At 46.3% G+C, this 14,351-nt stretch overlaps 1 protein-coding gene across 2 annotated transcripts in view; it reads left to right on the top strand.

Annotated features, from left to right (window-relative positions):
* The window catches only part of LOC147706109 (embryonic polyadenylate-binding protein-like), a 552,087-nt gene that overhangs the window by 452,247 nt on the left and 85,489 nt on the right, over nucleotides 1-14,351 (top strand). For both annotated transcript variants that reach the window (XM_086929033.1, XM_086929034.1), the window contains one exon: nucleotides 9,375-9,468. In XM_086929033.1, the coding sequence (XP_086785159.1) occupies nucleotides 9,375-9,468 (94 nt within the window). The remainder of the gene's footprint in view (nucleotides 1-9,374; nucleotides 9,469-14,351) is intronic.

Below are 14,351 nucleotides of genomic sequence, written 5' to 3'. Positions count from 1 at the left end.
CTAACTCCCTCCGGGGAACAGCATATTATAGCTCCTAGAGCCTTCAGTGTTTTAATTCCTAACAGATTTTCTGGGCATGATTTCGTAAGTAACAAGTCTGTAACTCGTGATAACGGACCCACAGCCAGTGGTACTGGTTCCGATACTTCATTTACAATAGGCTGTCCTGAAAAACCAAGGGAAACATTCTGTGAGCCTGAGAGGGGTGCCCCTGGGACTTCATTGTGACTGATGGTAGTGCGACTTGCCCCTGTGTCAATTAAAAACTTTCTGTCTTTTCCCAATACGTGACTATGTACATAAGGACCTTCTTGATCTACAGGAATTTCAATAAGAGGCAAACCACCTTCCCTCTCTAGGCTGTTTCATGTGTATCGGGGGTAATCTGGATATGCAGATTGGGCATACTGGTACATCTGTTGTGAGACTTGCTGAGTCGCGGCAATGGGCTGTGGCTGTGGTACTGCTACTGTCTGTGCTGTGTGGGATGGAGCATGCATAGGCTGTGTATTCTGCATCGGCTGTACATTCTGTGAGGTCTGTTGCTGGACCTGATCTTGTCTAGGCGGATGCGGTCTTTCTTTAGTTTTACCTGTTGAGATGTTATGTTTCAGGACTGGGCATTCATGTACATAGTGACCTGGCTGTTTACAATAATTACATGTCCCTTTAACGGGAGCTGTAGTGTGACTTGTCTGGGCCCCACCTTTTCTCTGACCGTCGGCTGGGACCGTCTGAGCTACCAACATTTTCATTTTCGTGTCCTTCATACGCTTCTGTTCCTGATCTTGTTCTTCCCTAATTCTGTTTTGATGATATTGTAACATTTGTAACATCTGGGATGGCGTATTTGCCTGCCAAGTACTTTCAACTTTGTACACTCTATTTTTAACTAATGGTAGGGAATTCTCGACTAATTTTGATACGAAAAGGTGTGGATATGACTCGCTGCTTGGTTGTAGGCCACTATTTATAATGAAACATTTCTCGAATCTTGAATAGAAGTCACTAGTATCTTCATCTTGTTTCTGTTTACAGGACGAGATTGCGTCCCAATCTTCCTTTCTAGTTGTCAATAATCTTGGCAAAACCTGTACTATTAATCCGGGCAATGCTTTAGTCCTATCCCCAAGGCCTACCCCTGGGATTCGTTTGCTTTCTTCGTCTTCTATTTCTGCCCATGCTATCTTTGTCTCTCCCACCTCCCAATCCTTTTCCTTTAATTTCTCGTAAATGCCCGTGGGCAACAGTACTTTTAACATTTTCATAATATCATCATACGTGTAATCCCCCATTAACAACATGTCTTTAAGCTCTCTGTGAAAACCTGCAGGGTCTTTATCATGACGCGGAACTAGTTTCTTCATTTCTAACAGTTCTAACTTAGTCAGTGGTGTGTGAACATACACACGCTTCAAGACTTGATCCGCACCCATAACTGGGTGTACTTCTCGTAAGGGGTTCTGACTTTCAATGCCACTCAGGCATTGCATGTGATACGTTTTTCTTTCTGGAGGCGGGGCGGGAACATATTCAGAACTTATGAAGGTGTTATAATTACGTCGTTGTTCTAGAATTATTTGTATTAACTTGGTACTGAAACCTCTCCATCTATCCATGAGTAGTGCTTCTAATGTTTCGTGTAAGGGACCTGGATCGGAATGGTTGTTTCTGAACTTGATGAGGAGGTGCTGAATCATGTATACACCTGCTAATGTCTGCTCGTCTGGGGAAAGGTTCAAGAATGTCTGTGCTAACGTATCGTCATTATATATGTCTGGGTTTTCGGCCCATAACACGGCTGACCGGGCTAGTTCCTGTTCATCCATAGAATTGAGTACATGGTACCCCATTCGGTCTCGAAGCCTTTTATCAGTTTCCTGGAACTGATGTTCAGAAGAATTCGGGTTTGTTAACGCAGAGAGAAAAACTCTCTTGTGTTCTAGACAGATGCCTTTCCTAGGGTAGTTTCCCTTGCCTACATACGCTATAGTATCTGTAGTCCTTCCTGGTTCTGCAAGTTCTTCTTCCTCCTCAGAGGAAGCTTTGTCATTCCCTTTCTGGTGTGCTGTTATCACTGCCCTTCTAATTTTCTGGTACATACTGGCTATGCAAGCCCCCCTGTCATGTTTTCCTTCGGCTATATTTTGACCCCACTTTGTTAGTGCATCTAATTCACTTTGATCTGTCTCAGGCCTGTCTCGTTCTCTTATTAGACAATTTATGAAAAATCGTAATATCTGTGCTTGAATATCAACTTTCTGCTTATCCATGGCATCCTTGATACTGTCAGGGTCTTTCCCTGTCTGAACAAACTCATATACTCTATCTAGCCGTTCCTTCATTCCTACATAACATAGCAAGATATCAGTGGCAGATCTTAACCGTAGTGATGCTAATATCATTAGATCGTTATTTCCGGGTACTGGATCATATCTACAAACTGACATGTTTTCCTTTAATGCGTCAAGGCGTGAGTGGGGAGACTGGAACGCGAGAGGACTCTGCGTGTCCCTGAAATTGAATCTGCGTGTCGATGGCGGAGTCCGAAGACCCGCGGTCGCACCTCCTGAAGCGGAAGCTTGGGCATTATCTCCTTGCGGAGTCTGGATCTGAACTTGACTTTGTCGTTTAGTAGGATCAGGTAGGACTTGTTTCAGTAGGTCAATCTTGGGTGTGGGAAGTGGCGGAGCTGGCGGAACAGGGGAAGTCTGTCGTGGTACTGGCGGAACATGATCTGGGGGCGTAGTGCCACGCCCGTCCCTGTCAGTAGGCAGGGCACGAACAGGCAGATTGGCGTAAGCTGGTGCTACATCCCCTAAATATGAATTTAAGAATATGTCTTTAGTAGTCTTATGCATTACTTTAGTTGGAACTAATGGTGGCGGTAAGTTTTTCGGTATTTCTGTTAGGGCCTCAGGTGTACCTTCGGCCGCGAGATACATTCCGTTTACAAGATTGTTTCGGGCACGATCTATTTGTTCTGTTTTTACTCGGATCCCTTCAATAACTAATTCATTTTCTTGGGCTTTTTCTGATTCTTTAAGTCTGTCTTCTCTACGGAGTGCTTTCTCAGCACGTTTATGTGATTCCTTACGCCAGAATTCTATGGCGTCTTTCTGGGATTGTCTAGCTTTCTTTTTCCATAATGCTTCTTCTACCTTCATGATGCACTCGGCATCCCATGTTCCGGTAACAGGCCATCTGTGTCTTTCGTCTAGGTGCTTGGTGTAATCGGCCCATAAATCTAGATACAATATGGCATCTAAGCCATGCTTGTGGTACATAAAGTTACCTGGAGTGTCCCTAGGGGGAATAGGAATTTCTTCCTCCAGTATCCCTTTCCTAGTTCCTATCTGTTTTAACTTGTTGAAAAACGGCATTTTGCTTACTTATTACTGAATGCTCGATCCTTGCTACTTAATACTGGTTACAACTTAATTGATTACAGGAAACACAATAATGCACATTAAACGGTCACATTCATACCACGACATTAATCACATGAAAACATTTGAGACATAGATGACTACCCCCCTATACTGGATGTACTGCTCAACAGTACAGATACACTGGTGTAACAGTGCAGAAATTCGGAATACTAGATATACTGCTAAACAGTACAGATACACTGCCTAAAAACAGTGCAGACCGGACTTGCGTACCCAAACCCGTCTAGATACGACCCAGCAATGGTACTCACCGGGAAGCACGGAAACAGAAGGCCTCGGAAAACTCGACTGGACTCGACTCGGTACTTCGGAAAACTTCGGAAAACCTCGGAAACCTTCTGAAAACTTCGGAAACCTGGTGGGCCTCTTGACACCTCGGACCTTGCTTCTTTCGGCTAGGCTCTGGTCGGGATCCTCCGCACTCCTCACCGCCTCGTCTGGGCACTGATCGCAGTCTTCGTCACCTCCTTGGGTCAGAGGGAGATGCAGGAAATCCTGCCGGTACGCGTAGGTTCCGTCTAACTGACGGCAGGGGACAGAGCTTGCAATGCGCCAACCGGCGCGTGAGGTGGGGGAGGGGTCCCTGTTCGGGCGCCAAAATGACGTAAATAATTAATTTACTCTCTTAATTTCTATGCAGGTAAGTACTTAATCAATAGCAACTCAATCGGAATGAAAAAAGACAGAGTCCGTGGTGTTAGAGTTTCTAAGGGTTTTATTCCTCATAAAGGAATGGTCAAGACCAGGATATCATGTTCTGACCACCACAGGGGTGTCAGAAGGGATAGAGCAAACTTTATTGACATGACATAGCTTATATACTTGTTTTATACCATAAGAAGTAATGTAAGAGGCGTAACAGCTGAGAGAAGACAAGATAACAGTATGCACGTGTTACTAGTACGTAATCAAGAGGCGTAAACTAGGCGTGAATCAGAGGTGTGTGCTAGAAACGTCACTGATAGGTGACGCAAGTGGGTGGCACCAAGGGGTGGTGCTAACAGAATTGTTGCAATGTCAGCAGAAATCGGAAGCTTGGATGCGCGCGCAGCTGCATGACGTGTGATTGACGGGGTGCAGGGGACTTGACATTTACACTGACGGAAAGAGACAGAAGTCTGGCATGTCAGATCAACTTGTACTTTTATCGTATCTGATATCTGATGTTTAGGAACCATACTATCTGGGCGGAAAGGTCTCTAGGGCAGAAGCTATTCTATGCTAACTGTGGATGCGTGTATAAGCGCCTAAGTGTCTACATGAGAAGCGTGGGGCACGGGGCCTTCCATGGAAGCATGGTAACAGAGGCTATGAATTACTTGCATTGAGACAGGTCGGCCCTTTGGCTCTGCAGCTGGAGAGGATGTTTACTGGAGCTAGTAGGCAGGAATGCATTCTCGAGGAGCGGAACAGATAACTCGAAGGTTATAGTCAGTCTTGGCAGAAAGCAGGCTGAGCTGAGCGCGAGGGGCCGTGCTGAAAGTAAGTCAGAGTTCACGGGTACAGAGGTAGCCTGGGCAGAGGCTGTCAGAGTCAGGAGCCAAAAGAGGTTCGATGGCAGGAATTCAGGGCCTACTGTGTCAGAGCAGGAAAAACATGTGAAGTGTACTACAAAAAGACGGTGGCATAACATACTTAGGACGGACTATATAATCCATTCAGGGTGGATCTGAAAGAGGACAAGTTAACGTTGGACGCAAATGTATTTGCGTCTTCATAACTGGTACAGGAGGGAAGTTACATGCACTTTAAGCTGGTACATGGAGTCGGTGGGGTACGCGCTAGGGAACATAACATGACCAAAAATTTATATTTCCTCAGTTGGTGAAGTGGATCTTAGTGATTCAGATGGCTGCTGCAAGAGAAAGCATTCTCTTGCAGTGTCCATTTCACAATATTGGGCAACGTCCCTTGAAATAAAAAAAAAACGCTTGATAGTGCATAGAAGTCTAACATGTTTAAAGTAAAAATATCAAAAAAAATTCAAAATAGGCAGATGCGTAGTCAGTGGAGCAGAGCTTCACTTCAGATCAGTAGGAGTATAACATTTTGTTGCTACGTTTATATACTTTTTCTCGACACAAGTGACTTGGAAGAGAAAACCGATGTTAAACAGAAACCTACAGATAGGCTCTAATGAGCAGGTGGCAGACCTGTCCAGTAGAAAATTCATGTTTCATAGTCAAAAGTCAGACTCCACTACTTTATGAAACTGTTTAGCTAAAATGTGTGGCATAAAAAACAACATAAAATGGAAACTAGTTTGCGTTGGCCCTAGCAGCAAAAGGGTTAATGGTAACATTCTCCTGGTATACATGTAATCCTTCCATGTAAGTATATCATTGTATGCTCTCAATCACTGTCCTACACAAAAAAAAATGAAAGGACATATAAAGAGGAAGGGATGGCATATCAAATCTCTAAAAACAGTTGCAGGACCTGCAGTACCTCTCAAGGGGATTATTGATCTGTGAAATCCAAAATGCAAGTGGCATTAGCTGTACCGCCAAATTTGCCATCAATCTTAGGCGCCGTTGTGGATCCACAGTTCCACAAATAGAAAGGTGCTGTCGTTCCACGCAAGCTTCATCCACTATTGAACTAATGAAGCTTGCCGTGAAATTGCGTCTCCAAATATGGAAGTGTGAATCAATAAAATTATTTTGAAAAATTGCCTTGCCCAGGCCAAGCTGTGTCATCTAATCCCAATGCACACTAGGTGTTGTCCAGCTGTGGTGCCTTTGGCACATGGCCAGGCGCTATGGCTAAACCCTCTCATGCAAGGCCAACGTTTGTGCGGGGAGGATAGGGATGACCACTTGCTGTGGGTTGGGTGGCCAGGCCCTGTGGGCAATACCCACTATGAATGGCCTTTAGTTGGTTGCCTGTGGTGGATTTGGTGTAGGCAGGGCATGACTGGAGACCAGTTTTGTGAATATAGATACTTTTCTCAGTATGTTCCCCTTTTCTTTTTAATGTTTCTCTTTGTTTTTCAGATTTTCTTTTTTCAACTAAACCAGTCCATATTTTATTGGCTAATAGCAAAAAGTATTAACTAATAGTTACAGTACTTACTTAAGAAGTAATGGTCTCTGCTTTGTAGAGACTCCAGGTGTAAGTGTATTAAACCTCACCTGCGCCGTATTGACTCCTGATGTGCCTCTGATATAGTGGGAGTGCATAAAGGCCCATCTCTCCTTGTTCCTCCCTACAGCCCCCACTGCTCCTCCAAACCCATTGTAACAAATCACAGTTTCCAAACTCATCCATGAGTGAATTCATTCATTTTCCCCTTAAGACTCTAACCGTTTCTTCTACTTAATCTTTAAACATCCTCCCTCACACCATTCAACCATCAAATAAGCATGCCCTTAGACACCTCAAACTTCCCACAAAAAAGCTCTTGGCAGAACGATTCTGCACATTGCAGGGCATAGAACATATAACCTTATACTGTACCCTTTTGGATTCCTGTAGGGCTGAGTGTAAGCTCTATGCCTCCATTTCCAAATGTATCATGTGTCCCAATATATCATATTGCTCTGCTTCCTTTGCGCCATAAGTCACACAACTGCATCTATAAACACCCCACCCAATCCCCAGCCCACACTGGTTCCTTTGCCAATCAATAAACTCCTCCCTAAACTCTGTAACTAGGACACCTATTAACAAGTGCTACTTGAGGCAAAACATTCCATGAGGCATATGACCAGAGCCAGTTTACCCCCCACCCCCTCCCAAGCAAAATGGGTCTATTCACAAAGAAATCAGGACAATGTAGCCATTGATTTCCATACCTACTAATAGCTGCTGGTCCATGCATTATGTACAGGACTGGTGAAGCTTAGAACAGCCTATCCAAGTGAGCTTACAATCAAGATATCCTGAATCTATTTTTCATTGAACTGAGGAACACCAACATAGAAAGACCTACACAGTCCTGATACACAGACTAATATAATGAAAATGACCACATTCAGGCTTTTTTAATATCTGATTGAGTTCAGTCAAAATGGCTTGCGTTGTCAAAAGCATCTTCCACCGTGTCTAGACTATTGAGTGCACAATAGAGTTTTCCCTGTAGACTGTAAGGGGGTGACATTTGGCAAATGTATGCGATTCAGAAGGATTGGTAAATGCATTAACCTCCTAATATATCCTCAAGCAAAGGCTAGATAGGTTCTATATTGCATACGGGATGCCTTGCTTTCTCTGTAATTCGCTGAACTCGTGGAATGTCTTCCTTGCATCTTGCACAGCCTGAGTAAAAATTTCTCAGAGATGACAGTTGTAGATTTATTTGGGAGGTTTGGGATTTGGCAGTGGGGTAAGATGGACGCTAACCCAGGTGGTCGTAAGTTCAAAACATGGAAAAATTGAACCGGTTGTTCTTGCAATTTGAGTTCTGAAAAGGGAATGGAGAAAATACATTTCCATTGCGTGTCCTGCTATTTCTTTCATATGCAGTAAATGCAGCAGCACATGGTATCCCAGTGTGTGTGGTACAGCGCAAAGGCAGTTTAAAATCTAGGGGTAACTGTTTTCTAAAAAGCAAAGTAGGCAGCTATTGTTAACTCCGCTGTCAATGCACCTACTGCAGACGCCCTGTGAACTTTATATATCCATTTGAAGCCATCTGATATTTTTCTGCCTTTATGGTAAAAACATTATGATATCAGAAATATTTAATCTAATACTACCAGCCTTAGAAACTGGAACAATACCATGCTTGGAGCTCCCTAAAAAGCTAGTAAATATTTTCAACCTCCATAGTAGAGCTTCTTAATGTTTTTAGGTGTAGCTCCTGGTGATGCCGACCTGGTTAATTCCTGTTTAATGATCGGGTCTTTGTGAAGGGCCCTCGCAAACATTCTTTTCCTAAACTGTATGCATAGTAGCTTTCTCGCTACCATTAAGCATTTTGTCTATTGCCCTAAGTCTGCTGGATTGTTTGATGTCACCAGTCTGGGGGTTGTGCTTGGAACAGCACGGGCGCCCTGGTGCATGTGGTTGATTTACTGTAGGTGTCTGCTTTAAGCATATTGCATCCTTACCGGGAGCAGGACTCCTGCCAGTGGCCCTGCTTTCCCATGTCTCACTATTGTCCAGCTAGAGTTACATGCCTTTAAAGGCAGATTTGCCAGTGGAATACCGAAATTAAACATTAGCCCTTCCCATCAACGTGTGTGGTTCATATTACTAGTGCTGTGAATGTTGACTATTTCCAATTGCATTTATTATTGGGAAAAGGCTGAATTTCATGTCAACAATACACTTATTTGTTCTGAGTTGTTTTTGTTTTTTCTTTACTGATTGGTCAATTTCCTATCATGAAAGGGGATTTATTGAATCCCCCTATTGTAAGTGTCCAACCCGGAATACTGTTTTAGCCCAGCTTGCAAAAGCACATTGTGGCTTCTGGCAGGTGTTTCTACTATCCATGGTTAAATGGGGGAGCTTTATTCCACCTCTTCTTACTTCTGTCCTGCCTTGATGATCAGATCGTTACTTCGATGCTTCGGAATATGGAAACCCAGCTTTGCAGGACTTTCCACCATTAGCTCTCAAAATCCCAAAACAACCAGTGCAGGAATAGCAGCTTAAATACTGATGCAGTAGCATTTGGACTCTGAAATTTGGGCTGTGCAATAACATGTGATGTTTCAAATCTAGTATTTGATAGTTATGATATCTAAAGATCTTCATGAATGTGAAAAATTTCGTTTTTTAATAGAAAAAAATCGGTCAGGTGTGAGTTAACGAGTGATGAAGTTATCTTGTAACTGAGCAACACCTATAGGTGAATCATAAGCAGAGATAAATGTTGATTTATTTATTCTTAAATCCAGATTTGAAATTCAAACTCGTTGTGCATGCTCTTCTAGTTAGTTTCATTTAATGTTAATGTATTTTGGTATTTAGATGATGGAGCCAGCTGTCGTTATTCAGGGCCAGGAGCCGTTGACTCCGTCCATGCTTGCAGCAGCTCCTCCACAAGAGCAGAAACAAATGTTGGGTAAGTGCATTTTAAGAGGATGTCCTCTTGAAATCGCAAAGGCGTTTAAAAAAAATCTGGATTGCTCATCATGGGGTGTTTGCTTGAGGAAGTGATGTTCTCAGAACCACACAATCAGTGGTTGTTCCTCCCTCGTGGTCTTTGGCTCAGCCTACCAAGGAGAAGCCATTCCATCCCCCCTCCTACCTAAGAACTTGTTAAGTATTCATTTGATTTTATTGAAGTAACATGCATTCCAGCTAATCCTAATCACTGGTGTTAAATCTTGCTTTCGAAATACATCAATTACTTGTTTATTTTAACAAAATGTACTTAAATACAAACAGCATCATAACTTTATTTATCTTCCAATAATCATGCTGTGGTTTCCAGGTGCCTTGAAGCTGCACTTTACAACTTGTGCACCTCGTATATCTAATTACACGGCCTAGCAAAAATTGGGATCCATGGAATTCTTCCATGTGTATGTAATGCATGAACATGCTCTATCTCATCAGACGTATGAACTTGGGGATCTTTATCATTCCTCAGCACATTGCTGAAACCACATTATGTTGTAGATGTAAATAGAATGTCAGTACTAAAAAATTGCAAGCATAAGACTAGAGCACAGCAAATATTGTACAGTGTGCAATTCACTTTATGTAAATTGTTAAGATTCTCCTGTTTTCTCACATATTCAGCTTTTTTCCTCTTATTCTGTAAATTTTTTACTGGTAACTTGGTAGCTCCTTTTTAGGTTTGCCTGCACAGTGCTTGCTCTGTGCTTGAGTAATCTATTGTATTCAATAGAATCTTAAAAGGGGCTAACACCCCTTCCTTTTCAGTGGTTCCTGTGCTTTTTACTTAGTTTTCCACCATTTCTATTGGCTGTAGCATAGTTTCCTGCATTTACCAATACTTGCTCCTTGTGTGCTTCTCTTAGTTTCCTGTGTCAGAAGTACTGTTTCCTTCCGCTGTTGGGGCTTTTTTTTTTAATGCACACTTGCTGAAGGCCGTTTACTTTTCCGGGCTGCATGCATTTATCTTGTATTTTATTTAAACGTTTTTGGCACGCATTTCAAGCGTTCTTGTGAACCCATGGCGAGGTCGACCGTTCTGGCCATTAACCACCTCCTCTGTCTTGCCCCTTAATTCTATATATTTTTTTCTCCTTTAAACTGTAGCTATCCCATTGAGAGCATGGTTTTGCAGACTGTTTTCCCCACATTGCGACTCCCAACTTTGCGAAGATCTGTCACCAGTCGCCATGCCCAACCGTGGTCCTTACTTTCACCCACCACCCCCGCACCATCATAGATTGTTTATTTAGCAAACTTCTCATTCTCTGTATTCACTTTTTTTCCACTGGTGGCTTATAACCATTTGGAAACCAAATGTAAGGCCTGGTGCATTTTTGCACTGCTCTTGGGCCCGCAAAAGGATGTTTTCTCTTCCAAGCCAGGCCCCTTTATATTAACACTGGAGTCTCTCTCGCAGAGGCCGCCACACCCTCCCGCAGGGGGGCGGGGGGGGGGGGGCTAGAAGGCCGGCGCCATAACCCACGTGGTGCCCCAACCAGTGGTGAAAATGGTTGCGGGCGCCCCGAAGCGCCCGGAGACCAGCGGAAGCGGGCAGCGCACCAGCCTGCCCGGCCGGAAGTAACCTTTGGCCTGGACGCTCCTAAGAGGCGCCCAATGGCACCCCCCTGCCTCATTCAAATCCCCCAATCGGGGGAGACACCGAAGCCCCCCCTAAGGAGAGCCAGGGGGATTTAAGTTGCCGACTCTCCCAGCTAGGCCACAACTTCTTCGTGGAGCTGGGAGAGCGGCGCGACAAGAAGATCTGCAGAATCGGACGGCGGAACCTTTTGCAGAGGACGGAACCTTGCCGGAGCACTAGGACTTTGAGGGAGAAGAACCGACGCGCCGAAGCCCTCTCCCCGCACCATTGTACCAATCTCCCGCAGTGCGCAGAGCGCCACTACGGGGCTGAAGTTGCGACGAGGCTCACCAAAAGAAATTTCCCGGCGGAGCGGAGGAACCGTTGTCGGCTACGCTAGGAGCCATGGCAGAGGGCCAGCCTGGGGAAATGGCAGAGTTGCTGAAAAGGATCCGGGAGGTCATGGCCATCCACTGGAGCGAGTGGCTCCAGCCTCACATCGACGGCGGGAAAGAAAACAGACCGGTCGACCAGGCGGAGGAGGGAGCAGGCCCATCGGATCCCAAAAGGCGCAAGAAGACACCGATAAGAAAGTCATCCAGGAAGAATCCCCCGAGGAAGGGGCGCCCGAAAACCCCACCTCCGCGACGCGACAATAGTGATCAGAGCGAAACATCGGCCAGCACGAATGGTGAGCATATCAGCGAGATAGTTAAGGAATGCTTAAAATCACTGGCGCCAGCACTGCTTAACAATACGGGACAGGGGGTATCAGTCGGGCCCAGGGAGCAGCGCGCAGATGAGGCGGCAGGCATATCCTGGCACATGGTCGACCCAGGTTGGGAGCACCAGGCCAGGGGGCAGGAACACGTGGTCCTGCCGGCACAGGGCGAGCAAATTTCTCCGGTCATGGGTTGGGGTTACGGATCCGCGTCAGGGAGCCCAGCGCTGGGAGGCATAACCTCCGATCCATATAGCAGGCCATCCCCCGGCCCGGCATCTTTGACAACAAAGGCCACCGGCCTAGCATGCCTTATCCCACTAGCCGTTAAAGAAAGGATATGGCGGAAGGAGTTTATCGATATATTCTCTCTGCTCGAAATTCAACTCGAGGGGCTAGACCTCACCACCTGTGATAAGAAAGAGGACGATAGGAGAGAGAGGCGCGGCAGCAGAAAGGAGCGAAATGTTGAAAATTGGTTGGATGCCTTCAGAATATTGGCCTGCATTATTGTAGAGAAATTCCCCCACTGTGCGGCAGACCTTTGGCTTTATGAGGCTAATATTGACCTGGCACATAGGCAGTTCCCAGGGGAAGCGTGGCTGGAATACGACAAGGGTTTTAGGCTAAAAATGCAGAGGCATCCGGAGATGGAATGGAACGAGGAAGATGTATCTGGGTTCATCCATAAAATGCTCACAGCGAAGGAGGTAAAATCTTGGGCGGGCAAGTATGACCATTCCTTTCGTAGTTCCCACCGGAAGGGCGGGAGCAGAACTTACCAGAAGCAGAGCGCAGGGAGATCCCATTCCCCGAACAAAGCCAAGGCCATTTGTTGGAGATACGACGCAGGGGATTGCTCGTGGGGCTCGTCATGTAAATTCCAACACGCTTGCTCGAGCTGCGGGGGCAAGCACGCGGCAGTGGCGTGCAGGGGAGGCAAGCGCGAATCCAAAGGGGACAAAAAAGAGAAAAGCAAAAGCACTAGCCCCGGGCCTAGTAGGCGAGGTGACCTGGTAGACATTCAAGATTGCCAGCTGGCCAGGTCTCCTATCAACAGACAACAGCTGCGCAGGTTGGCGAATAAGTACCCGAACAGGGCGGACGCCAGGGTGCTGGTTGAAGGTTTTGACAAAGGATTCGTCATTCCATTCAAAGGCACCTTACCACTCGAGGGGGCAAGGAACCTAAAATCAGCGATGCAGCACCCACACGTGGTATGCACCAAGCTGGCGAAAGAGAAAGCCCTGGGTAGGATTGAGGGTCCACTACCGAAGGAACTACGCGGAAGCATAGTGGTCTCCCCACTGGGGTGGTCCCCAAGAAAGAGCAGGGTCAGTTTAGATTGATACACCACCTTTCATTCCCTGAGGGGGCATCAGTGAATGATGGAATTCCCCCGGAAGCCTGCTCAGTAGGTTATGCGACAGTAGATGACGCAATAGATTTAGTAAAAGCGGCGGGGAAGGGAGCCCTCATGGCCAAGGCAGACAATGAATCGGCGTTCCGCTTGCTGCCCGTCCACCCATCCAGTTTTCTATTGCTGGGTTTTCAGTGGGAGGGTGACCTGTTTGTCGATAAGGCGATGGCCATGGGCTGCGCCATATCGTGCGCATACTTCGAGCAATTTGCAACCTTTTTAGAATGGGCCCTTCATGATTACCATCAGGAAGGCAGCAAACTACACTACCTCGACGATTTCCTATTCACGGGTCCAGCGGGATTCCCCACGTGCAGCAACACTCTGTCGGCATTTGAAAGGCTAGCCAGGACCTTAGGGGTCCCCCTGGCAGCAGATAAGACAACAGGCCCTACCACGAGACTAACTTTTCTAGGGATAGAACTGGATTCCGTGGCAGGGACAGCCAGGCTGCCCCCGAAAAAGGTTTAGGAATTCAGGGAGGATGTTGGCAGGTTGCGCAGGCGGAACAAGGCCACCCTCCGGGACATACAGGGGGTGAGAGGCAAAATGAACTTCGCGGCCAGTGTCATACCCGCGGCCAGGGTCTTCTCCAGGCGCCTGACACAGCTAACAGCGGGAGTCACCCACAGACATTACCGCATTCGGTTGAGTGCGGGGGTGAAGCAGGACCTCCAGATGTGGGACGAGTTCCTGAAGGAATTTAACAGGGTACTGATCTGGAGAGAGGGTTGGGTGACAGCCAGGCAGATAGCCCTATTCACAGATGCGGCAGGGAGCCTGGGGTTTGGAGCCATCCTTGGAAATCAATGGTGCGCGAGCGGGTGGCCAGACAAATGGCACGCTCAGGGAGTAACCAGGAACTTCACGTTCCTGGAGCTTTTTCCTATGATCGTGGCGTTGACCATCTGGAAGCACGAGTTGAGGAACATGAAGCTGACACTGTGGTCAGATAACAAGGGGGTGGTGCAAGCCATTAACCGGGGAGCAGCGCGATGCCCAGATACATTGAGGCTAATGAGGCAGTTCATTAAATTGCAGCTGGAGGGGAATCTGGAGCTGAAAGCACGCCACGTCCCGGGGGCAGAGAACATGGCAGCG

This window comes from Lissotriton vulgaris, chromosome 7, assembly GCF_964263255.1.
Source record: "Lissotriton vulgaris chromosome 7, aLisVul1.2, whole genome shotgun sequence".
Taxonomy (NCBI): Eukaryota; Metazoa; Chordata; class Amphibia; order Caudata; family Salamandridae; genus Lissotriton; species Lissotriton vulgaris.
This window is presented reverse-complemented; position numbering and strand designations above follow the sequence as displayed.